Source organism: Microcaecilia unicolor, chromosome 1 (genome assembly GCF_901765095.1).
Source record: "Microcaecilia unicolor chromosome 1, aMicUni1.1, whole genome shotgun sequence".
In the NCBI taxonomy this organism is placed as follows: Eukaryota; Metazoa; Chordata; class Amphibia; order Gymnophiona; family Siphonopidae; genus Microcaecilia; species Microcaecilia unicolor.
The window spans coordinates 525,870,063-525,895,908 of NC_044031.1; the positions used below are offsets into that span (position 1 = coordinate 525,870,063).

Genomic DNA, 25,846 nt, shown 5'->3' on the forward strand with positions numbered 1-25,846 from the left:
CAAAATGATGGTTCTTATCTTCTAAGCCAGAAGCAGAAAATAAATGAGCTTATTGAAAGTTTAGGTATGCAAGATGCCCAAGTTGTAAGCACTCCCATGATCACTGATTTTCTGAAGGATGAAACAGTAAGAGAACCTTTACCAGATAACATCCAATATAGATCAGCCATAGGTAAGCTTTTATATCTAGCTACCACATACAGGGCTGATATAGCAAATGCAGTAGGAATTTTGAGCAGAAGGGTCAGCTCACCTACCAAATCAGATTGGACTGCAGTTAAAAGGATGGTAAGGTATTTAAAGGGTACCATTGATTGTAAATTAAAGATTTCAGCCAATAGTAATCCAAAACTAATATGTTACTGTGATTCAGATTGGGCAGGGGATCATTCTGATTATAAATCCACAAGTGGATATGTGTTTATGTATGGAAATGTACAAATTTCATGGGCCAGTCATAAACAAAGTATTGTGAGTTTGTCTTCTACAGAAGCTGAATATGTGGCCGTATCGGAAGCGTGCAGAGAACTGATGTGGATTGAAAAACTTTTGCTGGATTTTGGAATAGCTGAAAAGAGACCAATCCAGATAATGGAAGATAATCAGAGCTGCATCCGACTGTCACAGAATGACAAGGTTCAGTCACGCACCAAGCACATCGCAACGAAATACCACAACGTGCGAGAGTTGGCAAAAGAAGGGGTCATCAGTCTACACTATTGTCACACCAGTGAGATGACAGCTGACATCATGACCAAACCGTTACCCAGAGAACATTTTGTGAATCTGCGTATAAAGCTTGGACTTTGTATGAATAAATAATTGCATGACAGTTATGCATGAGAAGGGGTTTGTTGGAATGTATTGTATTTTACATGCATTGCCTGTCACCTATTATTTCTCTGTGATTACTCTGTGACCTCTGATGTAAATTACTTAGAGAGGTCACACAGCTATGCAACTTCCTGTGGGGGTTTAGATGCAGCAGATGCAGCACATGGAGCACATGGAGCTCATGATCTCTCCTAACCTGAGAGGATCTATGGTGGTGTGAGCATCCATTACCATCTAAGCACATGGAAGGAGCTGATAATACAAATGTATAGTAATATGTATATATAAGCCTGTCTGATTATAATCTAACTACAAACTGTGAGTAAACAGATGTTTTGTTACTTCAACTTTAAAGTGACTCAGCAGTGAATTATTCAGGGATGAATGAGAGAGAGATGAAGAAAGAAATTAACATTTCTAAAGCTGAAGCTGTGTGTACTAAAATCTGCTAATTATTTACTACAAATAATCCAACAAAAGGGTTATGGGCCCAGGGCTCAGGAATTGAAAAAGAAGAGAAATATTACCAGGCAGAAAAAAAGGCCACATTTTTTCTCTTAAGTTTTAAAGGAAAGATTCAGTCTGTCTCTCTCTCCCCCCACACAGCAGACAGAAGGCTAAGAAAATGGCTGAGGGAAGAAATTCACCATTTTTCTATTCTCTCAAGGTGCCTAGATTAACTGAATTTAATTATCGGCAGTGGGAATTAAGATTCATATGTCTCCTTCGAGCAAAAAGATTAGATATATGCTTAGACCAAGACAGAACAGCTGAAAATATGGCTGAATGGGACAATGCAAACTATTATGTGAAGTGCATGCTTTTGGAAGCTCTCTCAGAGAAACAAGCCATATTAGTGGAGGGAAAAGATACACCAAAGGACATTTTATATAAACTGAGAACTATGTATGCAACTACATATGCAAAGCAGCAACCAATTTGGCTGGCAGAGTTGAATGAAACCAAATTAAGGGATAAAAGTAAATGTAATGATCACATTATGCATCTTATGTCTTCATTTCAAAAGTTAGAACTTTCAGGAATTCCCATGTGTGATGCATTGAAAAGAGCATTTCTTTTTACCTCACTATCAAAGAAGTTTGATGTTTTTAGGTCTGTAAATGAGGCCATTGAAGGGCAATCTTTTGAACAGGCAACATCAAAACTAAGGCAGGAATGCATAATAAATGATTCTGAGGAGATGTGTTCTCAAAGCAAGTCAGAGAGAAATGAAACAAATTTCTTGGCAAAGAACAGAGGAAGGCGGAGCTATGGGAAAACTCCACCCAAGGGCAAGCTGATTTGCTACTCATGTGGAAAGGAGGGACATGTATCTAAATGGTGTAAGGAAACACAAAACACTCCCTCTAGCTCACCTAAGCCAATGGAACTAAAGAATTTTCAAACCAGGAAATGTATGAAGGACAAAGATAAACACAAGGGCTTTCTAATGGCAGAAAAATCTTTGACTATGGTAAATAATAATTCAAATGAAAGTACTTGGATTTTGGATTCGGGGAGCACATGCCATTTAACCAATTGTAAGGATTTCTTTCAGGAAATGTGTCCAGAGGAAGGTATTCTTAAAACTGCAAACGCAGGGACTGCTAAGATCCAAGCAAAAGGTATTGGATTCTTAAAATGCAAAGTGTCTAATGAAGTTAAAGAAATTCCTGTAAGTGATGTCTTGTATATTCCCCAAGCAGTTTGCAATATGCTTAGTGTATCTACATTAGATAAGAAGGGATTTGTGATTCATTTTGAAAACAGTAAGTGCACAATCTCTAAAAATGATGAAGTGTATGCTGAAGCTTTTATGCATAATGATGTTTATAAGCTGAACATTTCAGGTGAAGCCTCACATATGGCGCAAGTAAGGAAGAATGATGGTAAATGTAGTCCGGAAATCTGGCACCGCCGCCTGGGACATCGTGATTCTAAGGTGATCCAGGATCTTTACAGTAAGCAACTGGCCACCGGCATTCAGATAAGTGCAGATGCTGGTAAAATGGAGAAATGCATAGACTGTGTTACTCAAAAAGGTGTGAGACCCTCATTTCCTGCATACACAGGAAATAGGAGTAATAAAGTGCTGGACTTAATACACAGTGACTTATGTGGACCGTTTAATATCCCATCATTGGGAAATAACAGATTTGTGCTAATATTCTTGGATGATTTCTCTAGATACTGTGTGGCCTATTTGCTGAAAGAGAAAAGTCAAGTCACAGACATGCTGAAGAAATACGTAGCCATGGTGAGCAATAAATTTGAAAGAAAACCAAAGGTTCTTCAGACCGACAATGGTGGTGAGTTCACTTCACAAAGCATGCGCACATTTCTAGAACAAGAAGGCATTCAGCATATCACAACAGTAGCTTACACACCAGAGCAAAATTCTGTTGCAGAGAGAAAATTTAGGTCAATTGTGGAAATGACCAGATGTATGCTGTCAGATAGCAATCTCCCTAAAAGACTATGGGGGGAAGCCATTCTCACAGCAGTGTACCTACAAAACAGAATGCCAACTAAAGGCGCTGAGCGCACACCACATGAGACATGGCATGGTAGGAAGCCAAACCTGTCACACATAAGAATATTTGGAAGTACAGCATATGCTCATATACCAAAGCAAAGAAGGCATAAGCTGGATTCCACAACAGAAAGGGGCATTTTAGTTGGCTATACTCCAGGACACAAAGGATATAGAATTTTGAATCTGAAAACTGGCATTGTTGGCATAAGACATGTTACATATTTTGATGAAAACAAAAGGGTTGATAAAGGCTGGATTATCCCAGATGAGCCTTATCATCCAGAATATGAAACTAGAACCATAATAGACATGCCAGTGTATATAAATGCCATACCAAGGCAGATGTCTGAAAGCAACTCATCTGTATCTAACGAGGAACAGGCAGAGGAAGCAGACACAGAAAGGATCATTGAAGAAGACAGTACAGTTGGAGAAGGGGAATCAATTGGAGAAGGACTCTCAGATTTAGAGGATGCGGAAAGGTCAGACCAACCTGTTGTCAGACGCTCATCCAGGGAAAACAAAGGTGTTCCACCCCCAAGACTGTCTTACCTAACAAAGTCAGCAGAAGCTCAAGAGCCCTTAACATGGGATGAGATTGAGAAAATGCCAGCAGAAGAAGCTGCTGAATGGCGTAAAGCTGCACAAGAAGAAATTGATGCATTGGATAAAAATAATACTTGGATTCTTACAAAATTACCTCCTGGCAAGAAAGCTATAGGATGCAAATGGGTATTCAAGTTAAAAAGGAATGCACAAGGAAAAGTGGAAAGGTATAAAGCCAGATTAGTCGCAAAGGGATATCTTCAAAAATATGGAGAAGATTTTGATGAAGTGTTTGCACCTGTAGTGAAACACACGACAATAAGAACACTTCTGAGCATTGCAGTCTCAAAAGGCATGCAAGTCAAACACATTGATGTGAAAACAGCATTTCTTCACGGAGATATAACTGAAGACTTGTACATGGAACAGCCAACAGGTTTCATAAATACAAAACAAAGACAGCTAGTGTGTAAATTAAACAAAGGTCTTTATGGATTAAAGCAAAGTGCAAAATGTTGGAATGATAAATTGCATGAAATATTGACAAATTTAGGATTTAAGCAAGGTGAAGCAGATAAATGCTTGTACACTAGGTGCACAAATGGACAATATGCATACATTTTAGCTTTTGTTGATGATCTGCTCATTGCAAGCGAAAGTGAGCAAGAGTACAAGGACATTGTAAAATGTTTAAACCAGAATGTTGAGATAAAAGAACTTGGTAATGTGTCATACTATCTTGGTATAGAAATTGAGAAACAAAATGATGGTTCTTATCTTCTAAGCCAGAAGCAGAAAATAAATGAGCTTATTGAAAGTTTAGGTATGCAAGATGCCCAAGTTGTAAGCACTCCCATGATCACTGATTTTCTGAAGGATGAAACAGTAAGAGAACCTTTACCAGATAACATCCAATATAGATCAGCCATAGGTAAGCTTTTATATCTAGCTACCACATACAGGGCTGATATAGCAAATGCAGTAGGAATTTTGAGCAGAAGGGTCAGCTCACCTACCAAATCAGATTGGACTGCAGTTAAAAGGATGGTAAGGTATTTAAAGGGTACCATTGATTGTAAATTAAAGATTTCAGCCAATAGTAATCCAAAACTAATATGTTACTGTGATTCAGATTGGGCAGGGGATCATTCTGATTATAAATCCACAAGTGGATATGTGTTTATGTATGGAAATGTACAAATTTCATGGGCCAGTCATAAACAAAGTATTGTGAGTTTGTCTTCTACAGAAGCTGAATATGTGGCCGTATCGGAAGCGTGCAGAGAACTGATGTGGATTGAAAAACTTTTGCTGGATTTTGGAATAGCTGAAAAGAGACCAATCCAGATAATGGAAGATAATCAGAGCTGCATCCGACTGTCACAGAATGACAAGGTTCAGTCACGCACCAAGCACATCGCAACGAAATACCACAACGTGCGAGAGTTGGCAAAAGAAGGGGTCATCAGTCTACACTATTGTCACACCAGTGAGATGACAGCTGACATCATGACCAAACCGTTACCCAGAGAACATTTTGTGAATCTGCGTATAAAGCTTGGACTTTGTATGAATAAATAATTGCATGACAGTTATGCATGAGAAGGGGTTTGTTGGAATGTATTGTATTTTACATGCATTGCCTGTCACCTATTATTTCTCTGTGATTACTCTGTGACCTCTGATGTAAATTACTTAGAGAGGTCACACAGCTATGCAACTTCCTGTGGGGGTTTAGATGCAGCAGATGCAGCACATGGAGCACATGGAGCTCATGATCTCTCCTAACCTGAGAGGATCTATGGTGGTGTGAGCATCCATTACCATCTAAGCACATGGAAGGAGCTGATAATACAAATGTATAGTAATATGTATATATAAGCCTGTCTGATTATAATCTAACTACAAACTGTGAGTAAACAGATGTTTTGTTACTTCAACTTTAAAGTGACTCAGCAGTGAATTATTCAGGGATGAATGAGAGAGAGATGAAGAAAGAAATTAACATTTCTAAAGCTGAAGCTGTGTGTACTAAAATCTGCTAATTATTTACTACAAATAATCCAACAAATTCAAATAGTGCTGTGAGCTAGATACTAATTCTCACCTAATAACGTAATCAAAGATATCATATATAATGGGGCTGAACTATACAAGACAGAAAACACCATACAATACAGTTTAAAAACCGCACAAAATTCAATAGGCAGCCAATGAAGCTTTGCAAGTAGAGGTTTAGCACTCTCAGATCTAGAAGTTTTAAAAATTAAATGGGCTGCCGTATTCTGCAGTAATTGAATCCACCTATGAATAGCTACAGAACAACTCACATTAATAATATTACAATAATCCAAATGACCCAGTGTTGATCATGAGCAACAAATGGAAAGCAATGAGCACAAAGTTACCAAGTTAGGTTCAGGATTTGAAAGCCATGAAGTTTGAGATAGACTTGGATATTATTGCAATTACAGAGACATGCTTCAATGATTCCCATGAATAAGATGTGACCATACCAGGCTATAATCTTTTTAAGAAGAAGGATAGGGAGGGCCAAAGGGATGGTGGAGTGATGCTATATGGGAAAAACAATATCAAAGCTGCTGAAATACAAGCAACTCGGAGAAAAGAAGAAGCAATATGGATTGTCCTGGAAAGAGAAGATGGAACTTGTATTTACATGGGTGTTGTCTACAGGCTTCTGGCACAAATGGAGAAGCTGGACAATGATCTGGTTGAAGATATCCATAAGCTGAGAATGAAAGGGGAGGTGCTGTTGCTGGGGGACTTCAACTTGCCTGGTGTGGACTGGAATATCCCATTAGCAGAAACAGAAAGAAGTAGAAAGATTGTGGATGCCTCCATTTGCTCAGTCAAATGGTGATGGAACTCATGAAAGAAGGGGTGATGCAGGATCTGGTGCTTACAAATGGAGTAAGTGTGTTTAACATCCCGATAGGTGCCCACTTAGGCAATAGTAATCAATCACATGATATAGTACATAAGTACATAAGTAGTGCCATACTGGGAAAGACCAAAGGTCCATCTAGCCCAGCATCCTGTCACCGACAGTGGCCAATCCAGGTCAAGGGCACCTGGCACGCTCCCCAAACGTAAAAACATTCCAGACAAGTTATACCTAAAAATGCGGAATTTTTCCAAGTCCATTTAATAGCGGTCTATGGACTTGTCCTTTAGGAATCTATCTAACCCCTTTTTAAACTCCGTCAAGCTAACCGGCAACGAATTCCAGAGTCTAATTACACGTTGGGTGAAGAAAAATTTTCTCCGATTCGTTTTAAATTTACCACACTGTAGCTTCAACTCATGCCCTCTAGTCCTAGTATTTTTGGATAGCGTGAACAGTCGCTTCACATCCACCCGATCCATTCCACTCATTATTTTATACACTTCTATCATATCTCCCCTCAGCCGTCTCTTCTCCAAGCTGAAAAGCCCTAGCCTTCTCAGCCTCTCTTCATAGGAAACTCGTCCCATCCCCACTATCATTTTCGTCGCCCTTCGCTGTACCTTTTCCAATTCTACTATATCTTTTTTGAGATACGGAGACCAGTACTGAACACAATACTCCAGGTGCGGTCGCACCATGGAGCGATACAACGGCATTATAACATCCGCACACCTGGACTCCATACCCTTCCTAATAACACCCAACATTCTATTCGCTTTCCTAGCCGCAGCAGCACACTGAGCAGAAGGTTTCAGCGTATCATCGACGACGACACCCAGATCCCTTTCTTGATCCGTAACTCCTAACGCGGAACCTTGCAAGACGTAGCTATAATTCGGGTTCCTCTTACCCACATGCATCACTTTGCACTTGTCAACATTGAACTTCATCTGCCACTTGCACGCCCATTCTCCCAGTCTCGCAAGGTCCTCCTGTAATTGTTCACATTCCTCCTGCGACTTGACGACCCTGAATAATTTTGTGTCATCGGCGAATTTAATTACCTCACTAGTTATTCCCATCTCTAGGTCATTTATAAATACATTAAAAAGCAACGGACCCAGCACAGACCCCTGCGGGACCCCACTAACTACCCTCCTCCACTGAGAATACTGGCCACGCAATCCTACTCTCTGCTTCCTATCTTTCAACCAGTTCTTAATCCATAATAATACCCTACCTCCGATTCCATGACTCTGCAATTTCTTCAGGAGTCTTTCGTGCGGCACTTTGTCAAACGCCTTCTGAAATCCAGATATACAATATCAACCGGCTCCCCATTGTCCACATGTTTGCTTACCCCCTCAAAAAAATGCATTAGATTGGTGAGGCAAGACTTCCCTTCACTAAATCCGTGCTGACTTTGTCTCATCAGTCCATGTTTTTGTATATGCTCTGCAATTTTATTCTTAATAATAGCCTCCACCATCTTGCCCGGCACCGACGTCAGACTCACCGGTCTATAATTTCCCGGATCTCCTCTGGAACCCTTCTTAAAAATCGGAGTAACATTGGCTACCCTCCAGTCTTCCGGTACTACACTCGATTTTAGGGACAGATTGCATATTTCTAACAGTAGCTCCGCAAGTTCATTTTTTAGTTCTATTAATACTCTGGGATGAATACCATCAGGTCCCGGTGATTTACTACTCTTCAGCTTGCTGAACTGACCCATTACATCCTCCAAGGTTACAGAGAATTTGTTTAGTTTCTCCGACTCCCCCGCTTCAAATATTCTTTCCGGCACCGGTGTCCCCCCCAAATCCTCCTCGGTGAAGACCGAAGCAAAGAATTCATTTAATTTCTCTGCTACGGCTTTGTCCTCCTTGATCGCCCCTTTAACACCATTTTCGTCCAGCGGCCCAACCGACTCTTTGGCCGGTTTCCTGCTTTTAATGTATGATATAAGAGCTACAGCAGAGTGCAGGACACACAAAACTCAAAGTACTGGATTTCATAAAGAAAGAGCTGACAGGATGGATAAACGTAGAAGTGTAGAGACAGTGGTCCAAGCTGAAAGTAGCTATAAATATGGCAACAGAACATTATATATTGAAAGTAAACAAACAAGAGAAACAGGAAACCAATGTGGTTCTCTAAACAAGTGGCTATACCAGGCTATAATCTTTTTAACAAGGATAGGGAGGGATGGTGGAGAGCTGCTATGTGTGAAAACAATAAAGAACAAAATTTCAGAACCTATACATAAGTATGAATTAATGAGACGTGGAGGAGCATTTTCGAAAGAAATGTCTAAATCAGAATTTGGACGTTTTACAAAGATGTCCATATTCCAAACAGGAAAGAAGGTCATTTTTGAAAAAGATGGATGTCTATCTTTTGTGTTCGAAAATACTATGGATGTCCTGTGATTTGGACGTTTTGTGATTTGGACGTCCAAAACAGAGGAGGAGTGGCTTAATGGTTAGTGCAGCAGGCTTTGATCCTGGCAACATGGGTTCAATTCCCACTGCTGCTCCTTGTGACTTTGGGCAAGTCAAATGCACAAGGGGCATTTTTGGATATGACATCTAAGTCTGAATTTGGATGTTTTTTGTAAAATGTCCAAAATCAGAACAGGAAAGGTCATTTTCTAAAAAAAAAAAAAAAAAAAAAAAAGATCTAGCTTTTCCTTTTGAAAATGCTGTTTGGAAAAATGTTTTGTGATTTGGATGTTTTATTTTTTGGTCCATTTTCAAACAAATACATCCAAATGCAAAACGTACAAAATACACAATAAAGTGAAACCATTCAAATGTTCTAAGTGTGGTAAAAGATTTGGTTGTAATGTAAATCTCAAAGTGCATCAGAAAGTTCACATGGGAGAGAAACCATTTGCATGTATAAAGTCTGGTAAAAGCTTTGGTCAGAAGGTAAATCTCACAATGCACCAGAGAATACACACAGGAGAGAAACCATTTACATGTCCTGAGTATGGTAAAAGCTTTGGTTGGAAAGAAAGCCTCACATGGCATCAGAGAATCCACACAGGGATGAAACCATTCACATGCACTGAGGAGGTAAAAGCTTCAGTTGCACTGGGACAGGTAATTAGGGAATGTAAACTCTCTTGCTAAAAAGTATGGAAAAACAGAACTCTGGTATTTAGATATATGTAATGAGACCTCCTTTTCATCTATAGATCTCAATTCAAAGCCCAAATCTAATGTTAAACAATAGACACAAGGCTCAGATGTTATAAAAAAAAAAATAGAAAGCTTGGCATCAGGTAGAATACTGGAAAAGTGACAGCCCAGGAAAGCACTAGGGCATCCTTGGGGGCACTGCAGTGGACTTTATAAAATGCTCCCAGGTACATATCTCACCATTGCTCCCTTACCTTGAATGCTGAGCCCCCCAAAACTCACTAACCCCAACTATATACCACTACCTTAGCCCTAACAGGTGAAGGGAGCACCAATATGTGGGTACAGTGGCTTTCTAGTGGGTTTCTGGTGGGTTTTGGAGGGCTCACAGTTTCTTCCACAAGTGTAACAAGTAGGGGGAGGTAAATGCCTGGGTCCACCTGTCTGCAGTGCACTGTGCCACTACTAGACTACTCCAGGGACCTGCTTATTTTAATTGACCTGAGTATAACATCTGAGGCTGGCAAGTAATATTTTTAATCACATTTTTGGGGTGGGAGGGGGATAGTGACCACTGGGGGAGTAAGGGGAGGTGATCCCCGAGTCCCTCCAGTGGTCATCTGGTCTTTTGGGGCACCTTTTGTGTGGAGTAGATGAGTAGCTTAGTGGTTAATGCAGCAGACTTTGATCCTGGGGAAGTGGGTTCAATTCCCACTGCAGCTAATTGCTATAAAAACAGGTCTAGTTCAAAACATCTAAGTTTTAGTCTTGGATGTCTTTGTTTTGTTCCATTATTGCTGAAAGACATCCATGTCTTAGGAACGCCAAAGTCCCGCCTTGAACACACCCCTGTCATGCCCCCTTGAGATCTGGACGTCCTTCTGACGGATTTCAGAGAAAGACGTCCAAAAAGAGGTTTCGATAATACTGATTTGGACATTTCTGTGAGATAAACATCCAAAAGTGACTTATGCCACTTTTTGGGCGTCTATCTCTTTTAAAAATGAGACTGAAAGCCAACATGGATTTAGTCAAGAGAAATCTTGACTCACTAATCTACTACATTTCTTTGAAGAGGTGAATAGACATGTGGATAAAGGTGAGCCCGTCAATACTGTGTATCTGGATTTTCAAAAGGCATTTTACAAAGTACCTCATGAAAAGCTCCTGAGGAAATTAGAAAGTCATGGGATAGGAGGCAATGTCCTATAGTGGATTAAAAATAGGTTAAAAGAAAGAAAACATAAAGTAGGGTTAAATGGTCAGTATTCTCAATGGAGAAGGGTAGATAATGGGGTTCCCCAGGGGTCTGTGCTGGGACCGCTGCTTTTTAACATATTTATAAATGATTTAGAGATGGGAAAAACTACTGAGATAAATTTGCTGATGACACACAAATATTCAAAGTTGTTAAATCGCAAGAGGATTGTGAAAAATTGCAAGAGAACCTTAGGAGACTGGGCATTCAAATGGCAAATGATGTTTAATGGGAGCACATGAAAAGTGATGCATGTGGGAAAGAGGAACCCAAACCAAACCTACGTGATGCAAGGTTCCACATTAGGAGTCACTGCTCAGGAAAAGGATCTAGGTGTCATTGTTGATGCTACATTGAAACCCTCTATTCAGTGTGCAGTGGCAGCTAAGAAAGCAATTAGAATGTTAGGAATTATTAGGAAAGAAATGGAAAACAAAAATGAGAATGTTATAATGTCTTTGTATCGCTTCATGGTGCGACCGCACCTTAAATACTATGTGCAATTCTGGTCACCGCATCTCAAAAAAGATATAGCGGAATTAGAAAGGTACAGAGAAGGGGGATGGGATGAATTCCCTATGAGGAAAGGCTAAAGTGGCTAGGGGCTCTAAGGCTACAAGAAGAGACAGCTGAGGGGAGATATGATAGAGGTCTATAAAATAGTGAGTGGAGTGGAACGGGTAGATGTAAATTGCTTGTTTACTCTTTCCAAAAATAGTAGGACTAGGGGACACACAATGAAGCTACCAAGTACTAAATTTAAAACAAACTGGAGAAAATATTTCTTCACTGAATGAGTAATTAAACTCTGGAATTTTTTGCCAGAGAATGTGCTAAAAATAGTTAGCTTAGCAGGGTTTAAAAAAAGGTTTGGATAATTTCCTAAAATAAAAGTCCATAAGCCATTATTAGAATGGACTTGGGAAAATCCACTGCTTATTCCTAGGATAAGTAGCATAAAATCTGTTTTACTGTTCTGGGATTTTGCCAGGTACTTGTGGCCTGGATTGACCACTGTTAGAAACAGGATACTGGGCTTGATTGCTCTTCAAGTCTTGGAACATGTGTCAGGTTGTTGATAGTTCATTTTGCCAAGAAACTTGAATAGTTCTATTTCTTAAAAATCAAGTAAACCATAAGAGAACTTTACCAATTAAGCCTATCTCATTTAACCTGCTAATCAAGAAAGAAGTCACAGTTTACCAGATGAAAAGTTGCTGATAAGTCTAACTCCAAGTTGTCAGCTAGTTAAACAGAGTCAGGCATATCCTTCATTAGACTAACTTGACAAGGGTCTACAAGGAACCTTCCTTTGCAAATTTCTTAACTGTCTTATCTATCCTGGTACGTCAGAGAAAGTAAACCATATACGATTCTCAGGACATAATTCAGTTTCCTTCTGGGACATGTTTTCAAAGTCTCTCTCTTCCTCTTAAGTAATATTTAGAAAGCTATCTAATAAAATCACATATTCAGTAGACTAATAGTCAATAAAATATTGAGCTAAGTCCAATTTCCTCACCTGTCTTGGATCAGAATACTAGCATATATGTAGATATACACCTGCAAATGCAAATATTCTGGCTACATGCAGTTCTACAAAATGGTGCCTAAATGTGATGGCACATAGTTTGGAGCATGGGCAGGGCACACAGTTATATGCATAAATTATACAATACTATGATTAAAGCATGGGTTGGGAGGAGTTAGCCATGAGCATTTACACCAGCTCTACAGCCAGTATAAGTGATCACGCCTACAATATACATGCGCATTTGCCTTACTACACTAGGTGCCTACTTTCCTTTATAAACTAGGCTCCAAATAGGTGCACCTTTTTAGAACTATCCTTTGCACATGCATACAAGCAAACTAAATGTGATAGTGTAAACAGCTGCAAAAATGTGAGAATTGCATAAGGAAAACAGAAGGCTAAAAAAGAAATTTCAACAGACCTTCTATCCCTAAAGGAAAAGGAAAAAAAACATGCACGAATATCAGATTTGCTATAATGATTTACCTGAGTTTCCAGAAGGTTGATATTATGTTCTTTATCTTTCACAGAGCTAATAGTTTTCCATAGCTCTTGTTGGATTTTTGCCAGTTCTGCTTCTTTATGTGCAATGTAATGAGTGGTAATTGCATTCAATTTCTTCAAATTAGTTACATCTTCTATTAAGAATAATTTTTCTCTAGTATTAGCATCTGTGGAAAATAATCATGATTTTAAACCCTTGTCCTATTACTTACCATCTGCTTAAATAATTTTCAACATATATTAAGCACATACTGATTTATCAAAGACTGTAAAGCGATTTGGACCTAAGCATTCTACCTTATTCTTCTATATGTTTTATTTTGTATTTTACTTATGTTTTATATATTCAACTCTACTGAAATAGAAATCAAATACAAAGTTTTGGAAATAACATAATATTTATACACTGTTTCAGCTTGTAGCTCAGAATAGTTTACAAAATCTGATTAAAAAAAGGAACCCAACTCTTGAGTTACATTAGAAAACTGTGATAGATAAATCAGATTCAGCATGAGTTGGTGAATTTAATGTTATTTCTTATTGCTGTTTATCCTGAGAATTGCTCGGTTAGGGTTTTTTTTTACTGAGCCACAGTAGTGTTTTTACCTTGCAGTAGAATCAGCTGGCGGTAAATGCTGAGACACCTATTATATTCCTATGGGTGTCTCGGCGTTTACTGCCAGCTGACTTCTACTGTGAGCTAAAAACACTACCGTGGCTCAGTAAAAGACCCCCTTAGTCCTTTATGAACCGCTGTTTATCCTAAGAATTGCTCAGCTAGTCTTTTGTGAACCACCTAGATCTAGTTTGGTAATGACAGGTTATAAATGAAATTTGTAATGTAATGTAAATGAATTATAATACAATAACAAATCATTAAATATTAAAAAATCTTTTAAAAAGCCAAGATTTCAGTAACTTCTGAAAATGTAAATAATGCTGTTCGAATCTAATACCTGAAGGAAGAGAATTCCATAAAGTTACAACTGTGAAATTAAATTTTTTGCAGGAAGACTGTAGCCTCATGGATCTAGGTGCTGGGAACTGTAATTTATTTACTTGAGTTTTACGGCTGGAACTAGGACGTTTTCAAATATAATAAAGTAGCCATGTTCAAAGGACTCTGGCCATATAAAAATGTAAATATCAGACATAAGGCTTTAAATTCAATTATTGCAGCTACAGGAAGCCAAGGCAATATCTCAAAAGAGGTGTAGCACTATCAAATCTAGATTTAAGAAGTACATTTGCAGCTGTGTTTTGGAAAAGTCCCTGAAAGAAACAATTTTCCTAATAGCAAGTCTACAGAGTGCATGTGCCAGTCTATCCGTTAACAACTATTTATATAAATATCCTGTAACAAAGACATTAATATTTGTAAACCAATATGTGATCAGAAAGTTAAACATGGCCATGTTAACAGCTCAGATTAATCAGCAAGTAAAGGTGAGTCAACAGCCTTTAAAAACCTGTCTCACAGTAACACAACTAGGTGTGGGGAGAAGCTATGGAGTAGATTTAGTAAATGGCGCTCAAAAATTGGCGAAGAAGAAAAACAGTGCTCAATGCTATTCTATAATGGGCACTCAAAGATGAGCACCCATTGCAGAATAGCACTGAGTACTGATTTTGGCACCCAAGGGTGCCAGGAGTTATGCCTGCTAAAACCAGGTGCAATTTCTAATGTCCAATACATCCCTGGTATTCTATAACACTGTGCGTAAATGTTTAGGAATGCTCCTGACCTGCCCATGCACTTCTCATGGCCACACCCCCTTCTGGGTTGCACACCAGGGGCGTATCTGCGTGGGGCCACAGGGGCCTGGGCCCCCGCAGATTTCACCCTGGCCCCCCTCCCGCCGCCAGCCCTCCCCCGCTGCCGTTTCTTACTTTTGCGCCGAGGTCCGCTTCCTCCTGCGCCTTTAAAAATATTTCTTCAGCTGGCGGGGGACCCCAACCCCCGCCAGCCAACCCGAGGTGACGTCTTTCAAGTTCTTCGTCCTTAACATACGCAGGTCAGTTTTTACTCATATTTATATTTTAACTTCCCCCCTTTTCTCAGATTTCCATATATACTTCTGTTCCCTTTATCCTGTAGGCTCTTTTATTACTCCTTGATTCCACTCTCCATACTATGTTGATTAAATACATACAGGTATACTTTCATATAAAGTACTAAAGTACTACTTTAGTATTGAATAAAGACTTTATTTCTTCATTATGCCTCCTTGGTATGTTGGAAGAGTCCTGTTGATCCCGCTACTCCCTTGTTTCACTCAAGGAGTTTCTGCCCAGTAGGGAAGGGTTAGGACAGCTGTTGTAGTTGGTGACTCGATTATTAAGCATGTAGTTAGCTGGCTGGCTGATGGACATGAGGATCACCTGGTCACTTGCCTGCCTGGTGCGAAGGTGGCAGACCTCATGCGTCAACTAGATAGGATTTTAGATAGTGCTAGGGAGGAGCCAGCTGTCACGGTATGTGATGCTGGAAGGACTGCAGCGAGATTGTCTTGGGGTAGTGCTGGCATAGTATTATGCATGTTTTTTATGCACTAGGTTTTTTTGTTATCTGCAATATGCAAGCTAGTCTTTTCCAGTGGAGTGGAGTGGAGGAGCGGCCTAGTGGTTAGAGTGGTGGACTTTGGTCCTGGGGAACTGGGTTCGATTCCCACTGCAGGCACAGGCAGCTCCTTGTGACTCTGGGCAAGTCACTTAACCCTCCATTGCCCCAGGTACAAATAACTACCTGTATATAATATGTAAGCCGCATTGAGCCTGCTATGAGTGGGAAAGTGCGGGGTAAAAATGTAATAAAAAAAAATAAAATATATAGTATATCTATATATGCTGAAAAAAGGATAACTTGAATATTGCAGATAACTAAAAAAACCTAATGCATAAAAAACATACATAGTACTATGCCAGCACTACCCAAAGACAATCTTGCTGCAATCCTTCCAGCATAAGATACAGGGCTTTTTAAATTATACTCCATACTGCAGTGCACTGCCTATCCAGCAAAATCCAAATCTTCAACAAGAGCGCCTTGTTTCGCTTGCATAACTTGCTGCTTCAGGAAGAAGACACCTCTTCTGTAGAACTTTCAACCTCTTCTTTTATAGGGCCTTTTAGTAAGCTGTGGTAGTATTTTTAGCACGTGCTAAAAATAAGCATGCCCTAAACACTAGAGATGCCCATATATTCCTATGGGCTTCTCTAACATTTAGCACACTACAAATGCTACTGCGGCTTAGTAAATGACCCCCTTAGTGCTATATACTCCAATATATAGACACATAAAATTGTCTTTTTTTTCCTTGCATCTACAGGCTGCTTTGATGTTAAAGGGGATAATATGCATCCTTTAATCTGTTCTCCCATTGAAAACTCCTGGCTTTCTTTTACCATTACTGAAACCTCTCTATCGGGATTCCCTAAAGACCCTGTTTCTATAGTATCCTTCAAGATACTCCACACCGCTCCTGGGCGACTGTTGGTTTTCCTCCCCATTTTAGTTTAAAAGCTGCTCTATCTCCTTTTTAAATGTTAGAGCCAAAGGTGGTAGGAATGTCAGTGTCAACTATAACTCGAGCTCTGGCGAAGAAGGATCCCACCAAAGATTTAGGATACATCAAACGGAAGTGGGAACAGGACTCGGGGGGGGGGGGGGCATTTGGGGAATTGGGATGTCGGGGCCACACTGAGACGCATTCCGAAGCTCACTATAGATGAGAGGCTCAGAGAGAGTGGATATAGAGTGACAATGCGTGCTTATATCTCAGGGCAACAATGGGGACATATGGACCCCACCAGAGAAGCGAAGTGTGTTAAGTGTGACAATGAAGCTCCCACATTATTTCATGCCTTTTGGGCCTGCCCGAGTATTCAGGTATTCTGGAGGCAAATTCAGCGCTTCCTGATTAAAACGGTACAGTTAACAACAAGGGGGACATGGGACCATTACGTGCTGGATACACAGTCTGCATTTGGCTCACAGGCGAAAGGACCTAGGCTGTGGTGCCGGAAGGTATGTCTGTTGGCTAGAAAGACTATATTACAAAAATGGGTGTCCCTGGACCCGCCAGCATATTGGCACTGGCGGAACCAGATACATGAAATGGCAACATGGGAGGCCAGAGAGGCGAGAGGCAACCCAAAAAGGAAAAAATTTTTTATGCAAATATGGGGTCAATATATACAAGGGCTGAGCCCACGAGGTAAAAGTTTATTGCTTAACCATCTGTGATTCGTTTTTAGATAACCTGTTTTATATGTGAGCCTTGTTCCTGATGTGGCGGGGGGGGGGGGGGAGGGGGAGATAGTAGGGGGGGGGAGGGAAGGGGGGGAATGGAGAAGAAGGAGGGGACTAGGGGGTGGGAAGGAAACATGAAACACTTTGTTGATGGTAGTCCTTATACGATTTGTATCAGTGTATATTAAGAGGACTGACGTAATGTATAGGAGTTTAATGGTTGTACGCCTTTGGTTGACCTATATGCAAACACCATCGAACTATGAACATGTTGGGGAGGGGGAGAGGGGAGGAGAAGGAGTTGGGATGAAATTGGTAAAATGTTTGATGACGGACCTTATAACTTAGTTTGACTGTGGATTTTGATGTTGGCCTTTTTGTTCAGGCCGAAATGGATTGCTTTGTTCTATGTTGTCATCAATAAAAATGTTCAAACATAAATGTTAGAGCCAACAGCCTGGTTCCATCCCATTCTTTCGGAACAGGCTCCCCCTTCCCCAAAATATTGCCCAGTTATATTCAATCAGGAGTCCTACTGTTGTATATCCCCTAATTGAATATTTGGATACTTATTCACTCTATACTGTTTTATATATGAGGGATTTGTTTTGAACCAGTTGTTTTTCTCCACTGTGTTGGAGTTTTTTGTACTGGTTCTTTTTTGCCCCTGTAAGAATCCAATGAAAGTATTGGATTCCCAGGAACGATAGGGTGGTTGTGAATGCTTTATGCATTGTCCCCTATCGGGAGATTTGAGGTTCATGCTACTTAATTAATTATATACAGGAAAAATGGATAGATTATACTTTTTTTCAAAGTATCTTATTTTGGTATTCTCTAGTTTTGTAGTTTGTTATCCCATAACGGAGGTAGATATAATAGGCATTTCAGAGACCTGGTGGAAGGAATTGAATCAAACAAAATAAACATTCTACATGAAATAGACAGCAGTGTGGAATCTTTATGAATAGAAATTCCAGGTGTGAAGGGAAGGAATATACTGGTACTATCTATCTGTACTACTGACAGACAGTTGCAAATTGGGCAACATTATAATAATGGGTGATTTCAATTATCCTAATATTGACTGGATAAATGTTACATCAGGGAGTGCCAGAGAGGTAAAATTTCTAGATGTAGTAAATGACTGTTTCTTGGAGCAATTGGTCCAGGAACCAATGAAAGGGGGAGCTATTTTGGATTTAATCCTTAGTGGAATGCAGGGCATAGTACAAGACATAACTGTTGGATCTGCTGGGAGACAGTGATCATAACATGATCAAATTTGAGCTGATCTCTGGAGTGAAGTCACTAAGGAAATCTACTGTAGCAGCTTTTAATTTTTGAAAGGGTGACTATCCAGCTCATTTTCGAAAGTGATCGCCGGCCATCTTCCGACACAAATCGGGAGATGGCTGGCGATCTCCTGAAACCGGCCAAATCGGTATAATCGAAAGCCGATTTTGGCCGGCGCCAACTGCTTTCCGTCGCGGAGCCGGCGAAACATCAAGGGGCGTGTCGGTAGGGTAGTGAAAGCAGGGCGGGGGCGTGATGGGGGCATGCTCATGAGATGGCTGGCGTCGCCCGATAATGGAAAAAAAAAGCCAGGCTTGACGATCATTTCGCTGGCTTTACTTGGTCCCTTTTTTTTCATGACCAAGCTTCAAAAAGGAGCCCCAACTGACCAAATGACCACCGGAGGGAATCGGGGATGACCTCCCCTTACTTCCCCAATGGTCACCAACCCCCTCCCACCCAAACCCCCCCCCCAAAAAAAAAAACCCTTTTTTTGCCAGCCTCTATGCCAGCCTCAAATGTCATACCCAACTCCCTGATAGCAGTATGCAAGTCCCTGGAGCAGTTTTTTGTGGGTGCAGTGCACTTCAGACAGGTGGGCCCCGGCCCAGGCCCATCCACCCCTACCTGTTACACTTGTGGTGGTAAATGGGAGCCCTCCAAAACCCACTGTACCCACATGTAGGTGCCCCCCTTCACCCGTTAGGGCTATGGTATAGGTGTAGAGTTGTGGGGAGTGGGTTGTGGGAGGAATTTGGGGGGCTAAACAACCAAGGGAAGGGAGCTATGCACCTGGGAGCTATTTTTTTTTAATTTTTAGAAGTGCCCCCTAGGGTGCCCGGTTGGTGTCCTGGCATATGAAGGGGGGGGGCCAGTGCACTACAAATGCTGGCTCCTCCCACGACCAAATGCCTTGGATTTGGCCGGGTTTGAGATCACCGGCATTATTTTCCATTATGGCCGAAAACCGATGCCGGCCATCTCAAACCCGGCGAACTCTGACATTTGGCCGGGCCCAACCGTATTAGGGAAGAAAAAGATGGCCGGCGATCTTTTTCGAAAATATGGTTGGCTTCGCCCACTTACGGCGCCAGCCCCGGATATGGCCGCCCATAAAGATGGCTGGCGCCGTTCGATTATGCCCCTCTATGACAAAATGAGGAAAATGTTTAAAAAGAAGCTGAAAGGGTCGGCCGCAAAGGTTAAGACTTTAAATCAGGCGTGGACATTGTTTAAAAATACCCTCATGGAAGCCCAGATGTATTCCATGTATTAATAAAGGTGGACAAACGAGCAAACAACAGCCACCGTGGATAAGAGCTGAGGTGAAAGAGGCTATTAGAACCAAAAGAACATCCTTCAAAACATGGAAAAAGGATCCGAATGAAGAAAATAAGAAGCAACATAAGCAGTGTTAAGCCAGACACATTGATAAAGAAGGCTAAAAGAGAATATGAAGAAAAACTTGCAGTGGAGACCAAAATTCATAGCAACACTTTTATCAGGTATATCAGAAGCAGGAAGCCTGCGAGAGAATCTGTGGTACTGTTAGATCACGAAGGAGCAAAAGGAGCACTCAGGGAAGACAAGGCCATAGTGGAGAGATTGAATGAATTCTTTGCTTTGGTTTTGTAAGGGCCAGGGTGGGTGAGCTAAGAGGTGACTAGTAACTGTGGAGGAACTGCAGCCATCCAGGCGTAGACTAGTCTCCTCCAGGTGGCAGTGGGGCAGGAGCCAGAATATAAGGCCCAAGGCAGCCTATCCCAAAGTGGGGGCTTCGGCTTGAGCAGGAAATCAGTCTATCCCAAGGGGGCTTTAGCTGAGCAGGAACCAGAGTGCAAGGCAAGGAGAAGCCTATCCCAAGGGGACTTCGGCTGATCAGGAACCAGAGTGCAAGGCATGGAGCAGTCTATCCCAAGGGGGCTTCAGCTGAGCAGGAACCAGAGTGCAAGGCACGGAGCAGCCTATCCCAAGGGGGCTTTGGCTGAGCATGGATGAGAAGGCAGAGCATGGAGCAGCCTATCTCAAAGGGGCTTCGGCTGAGCAGGAACCAGAATGCAGGGCATGGAGCAGCCTATTCCAAGCCTATTCAGCTGAGCAGAAACCATGGCCATGAGAATGACATCACAGGACCATGCCAAGCTGGAACTAAGAAAAACGTGCATTGGGTGTGCATTTGCGCCTAAGGAGTCCTGCTGGTTTCGGTGGACATGGTCAGCAGTCCCTGTGGTCAAGTGGCTGTGGCCTGCAGCCAGATACTGAGGATGTCTTCGGGTTGGGGGTTCCATTCAGTGGTAAGTACGCTGCCATCCATAACAGTACCCCCTTCTCAAAGCTCCCAAGGCCCCCACAGGCGATCCAGGTTTGGTTGGGAACTGGCGGTGGAACCGGTGGAGTAAGGCGAGGGCGTGGACATGGGTGGCAGGTTCCCTAGAATTATAATCTGGACTATATCCTTTCCATGCAATGAGATATTGCAGGTGACAATGAACACATCTAGGTTCCAGGATATCCTGAACTTCGTACTCTGATCCTTGATCAGTGATGACAGGTAAAGGTATAAGGGGGAATGCTGGAAGCAGTCCACAGGATGAGGGGTTTCAGAAGAGAACCATGAAACACATTATGGATCTGTAGAAAAGGCAGTAGCTGCAGGCAATATGTGAGGGGGCCCAATTGCCGGAGAACAGGATATGGGCCAATAAATCGGGGGTAAACTGAGAGGAGAGTGTCTTCAGGCGAAGGCGATGTTTCGATAAACACACTAGGATTACTAAGATCTCCTTTGCTTTCCACTCTGATACCTTCTGGAAGAGGAGATTGGGTTACAAGTGGACCTGAAGAGGGTATTAAGGATGTCACAATGCCGCTTAACAAAGTAGCAGCCTCCTGCACCTTATCTTTGAAGAGATTCTCTCTATAGCAGGGGTTCTTAAATCCAATCCTCGAGGTCCACAACCCAGCCTGTTTTTTCAAGATTTCCACAATAAATATGTATGAGATCTATTTGTATTCACTGCTTCCACTGCATGCAAATAGATCTCATATGTATTCATTGTGGACCTAGAGGACTGGGTTAAAGGACCTCCTGCTCTATGGCATGGCAGGACACGCCAGTAAGCATTTCCTGCATATTACAATTTAGGTCTGATGCCTGAAGCTAGGAGAGTCTCTAGATGCCAATATAGAGTGAAGGAGTAGCCTAGTGGTTAGTGCAATGGACTTTGATCTTGGGGATCTGGGTTCAAGTCCCACTGCAGCTCCTTGTGATTCTGGGTAAGTCACTTAACCTTCCGTTGCCCCATGTACAAATATGTACCTGTATATAATATGTAAACCACTTTGAATGTAGTTACAAGAACCACAGAAAGGTGATATATCAAGCTCTCAATGCTGTATTGAAAATATCATAGGTTACTCAGCTTTCTCTTTGCCCACTAGCAAACTGAGTTTAAGGCCTTCTCCAAGGGAAGGTGTCAGTAAATTCTACCATACTGCACACAATATCTCACAAGTACATATCCATAAAAGTTGGTAAGAGGCTATGCAGGATGTAAGCATAGCATTCAGAAATAACTTCCTCCTAAAAGGCTCTAATGTTCAAGCTTTTCTCCTTAGGGGCAGATTCGACCCCATCTCTTCATCTCCCATTCTCTCCAACTCCTCGCCCTAACTGAAACCTGGCTCCCACCTGATGACTCTACCTCAGTCACTGCCCTATGCCATGGAGGCTACCTCTTTTCCCACACTCCTCGCCCGGTTGGCCACGGAGGTAGCGTTGGGTTCCTACTTTCACCCTCTTGCAGATTTCAGCCCCTTCTCATACTTCACTCTCACTCCTTCTCATCCTTTGAAGTCCATTCCATCCGCTTATTCAACCCGCTGCCACTCCGAGTTGCAGTTATTTACTGACCCCCCGATAAGTCCCTTTCTTCTTTCCTCACTGACTTCGATGCCTGGCTCTCCGTTGTTCTTGAACCTTCATCTCCGTCCCTCATTCTTGGTGACTTCAACATCCACGCTGATGATTCCTCTAATTCTTCTGCTTCCCAATTCCTTGCCTTAACATCCTCCTTCAATCTTCAACTGTGCTCCACCACCCCCACTCACCAGAATGGCCACTGTCTTGATCTCGTACTCTTCTCCAACTGCTCACCATCCAATTTCCTTGCCTCAACTCTCCCCCTTTCTGACCATCATCTTATAACTTTCACACTTCAACACCCTCCTCCCCAGTCCCGTCCTATTCTAACCAACACATGTAGGAATCTACAGGCTATTAACCCTTCTACCCTGTCCTCCAACATCTCAAATCTACTACTACTACTACTATTTAGCATTTCTATAGCGCTACAAGGCGTACGCAGCGCTGCACAAAATCTCTAATCTACTGCTATGTCAACCAAGTCCATCAATGAGGCTGTCTCATCCTATAATACTATTCTGTCATCTGCTCTGGACACTCTCACTCCTCCCGTGTCTCGTCCTGTTAAACGTACCAAACCTCAACCTTGGCTGACCCCTACAATCCGTCACCTACGCTCTTGTGCCCGCTCTGCTGAGCGCCTCTGGCTTAAATCTCGTGCCCATGCTGACTTCATACACTTCAAGTTCTTGCTGACCTCCTTCCAGTTTGCTCTCCAACTTGCCAAGCAGGACTACTACATCCAATTGACTAACTCTATTGGTTCAAACCCTAAACGTCTCTTTGCCATGCTTAACTCTCTCCTCAAAGCGCCTTCTCCTCCAACTCCCCCTTCACTTTCTCCCCAGACTTTGGCTGATTACTTTCAAGATAAGGTTCACAAGATAAAACTTGAATTCACAACCAGCTCTCCTCCACCCCTTCTTCCCTTAGTCCACTCTCCCAACCCTCTTACCCCTACCCCCTTTTCTTCCTTTTCCGAAATCACTGAAGAAACTTTACTTCTTCTTCAATCCTCAAAACTAACCACCTGCTCCTCTGACCCTATTCCCACTCACCTGCTCAACACTATCTCTCCTGCTGTCACCCCTTTCATCTGTCATATCCTCAATCTGTCACTTTCCACTGCGACTGTCCCTGATGCCTTTAAGCATGCCGTAGTCACCCCACTCCTCAAAAAACCTTCTCTGGATCCTACCTCTCCTTCCAACTATCACCCCATCTCCCTCCTTCTTTTCTTATCCAAGTTACTAGAACGTGCTGTCCACCGTCGCTGCCTCGACTTTCTTTCTTCTCAACCTATTCTTGATCCACTCCAATCTGGCTTTTGTCCCCTTCATTCACCTGAAACAGCACTTACTAAAGTCTCCAATGATCTATTCCTGGCTAAATCCAAAGGGCTCTAATCTATCCTTCTCCTTCTCGATCTTTCTGCTGCCCTTGATACTGTTGATCACAGCCTACTCCTTGACACGCTGTCCTCATTTGGATTTTGGAATTCTGCTCTCTCCTGGTTCTCTTCTTATCGCTCACGTCGTACTTTTAGTGTATACTCTGGTGGTTCCTCCTCTTCCTGTATCCTGCTGTCAGTGGGTGTACCTCAAGGATCTGTTCTAGGACCTCTCTTTTTCTCCATCTATACTTCCTCTCTTGGTGCTTTGATCTCATCACACGGCTTTCAGTATCACCTTTACGCTGATGACTCCCAGATCTACCTCTCCACACCAGTAATCTCGGCAGAAATCCAGTCCAAGGTATCTGCCTGCCTTTCTGACATTGTTACCTGGATGTTTCACCGCCACCTGAAACTCAATATGTACAAAACTGAACTCCTTATCTTCCCTCCTAAACCAACCTCTCCCCTTCCCCCATTCACTATTTCTGTCAACAACACGCTCATTCTTCCTGTCTCGTCTGCTCGCAACCTTGGGGTCATCTTTGACTCCTCCCTCTCCTTCTCTGCCCATATTCAACAGATTGCTAAAACCTGTCGTTTCTTCCTTTATAACATTGCCAGAATTCGCCCTTTCCTTTCTGAACACGCTATCAGAACCCTCATCCACACTCTCATCACCTCTAGCTTCGACTACTGCAACTTGCTTCTCTCAGGTCTTCCACTCAGCCATCTCTCTCCTCTTCAATCTGTTCAAAACTCTGCTGCATGACTAATATTTCGCCAAAGTCGTTATGCCCATATCAGCCCTCTCCTGAAATCACTTCACTGGCTCCCTATCCGTTTCCGTATACAATTCAAGCTCCTCTTGTTGACCTATAAGTGCATTCACTCTGCAGCCCCTCACTACCTCTCCACCCTCATCTCTCCCTATACTCCTTCCCTAGAACTCCGTTCACTAGGCAAATCTCTCCTAATTGCACCCTTCTCCTCCATCGCTAAATCCAGACTCCGCTCCTTCTATCTCGCCTCACCTTATGCCTGGAATAGGCTTCCTGAGCCATTACGTCTAGCTCCATCCCTGGCTGCCTTCAAATCCGGGCTAAAGGCCTACCTGTTTGATGCTGCTTTTGACTCCTGACTTGTAACGTTTATCTTATCCTTATGTATCCTTCTGTCTGTCCTTCCCTTATCCTTTTTAGTCCTGTCTGTTTGTCCTGATTTAGATTGTAAGCTCTTTTGAGCAGGGACTGTCTTCTTCATGTTCAATTGTAAAGCGCTGCGTACGACTGGTAGCACTATAGAAGTGACTTATAGTAGTAGTAGTAGAACAGTGAGGAAGTGCCTGCTTCTAAAATCCAGGAGTTCCTTGAACTCGTACATTGAGGCAACCTTCTTGTTAACATGCACTGCAGTCTCCCACATTCTTATCTATGTCCTTCAGGATTCTGTGAACAGGCACTGTTACAATCTCTTTGTGTGTGTTGGGGGCAAGGAATTAAAGGATATCCAATGTTTCTGTACTGGACTCCTCCTCCATCTCTAACTTAAACAGAATGGCATGAGCCATTTCCCTCACCAATCAAAAAATGAGAGCTTCTCTGGTGTTTCTTTTTCTCTCAGGAGAGGAGGGATTCGATTGCAACCCAGGTGAATCTTCTTCAGAAAATACCTCTGGTCCATAGTCGCAATCTCAGGAGCACTATGCATC

The 25,846-nt window shown here is 42.1% G+C and overlaps 1 protein-coding gene across 2 annotated transcripts in view; it reads right to left on the minus strand.

Annotated features, from left to right (window-relative positions):
• The window catches only part of LOC115460397 (myosin-11-like), a 241,640-nt gene that overhangs the window by 113,425 nt on the left and 102,369 nt on the right, over positions 1–25,846 (minus strand). For both annotated transcript variants that reach the window (XM_030190179.1, XM_030190178.1), the window contains exon 6: positions 13,252–13,436. In XM_030190179.1, coding sequence (XP_030046039.1) covers positions 13,252–13,436 — 185 coding nt within the window. The remainder of the gene's footprint in view (positions 1–13,251; positions 13,437–25,846) is intronic.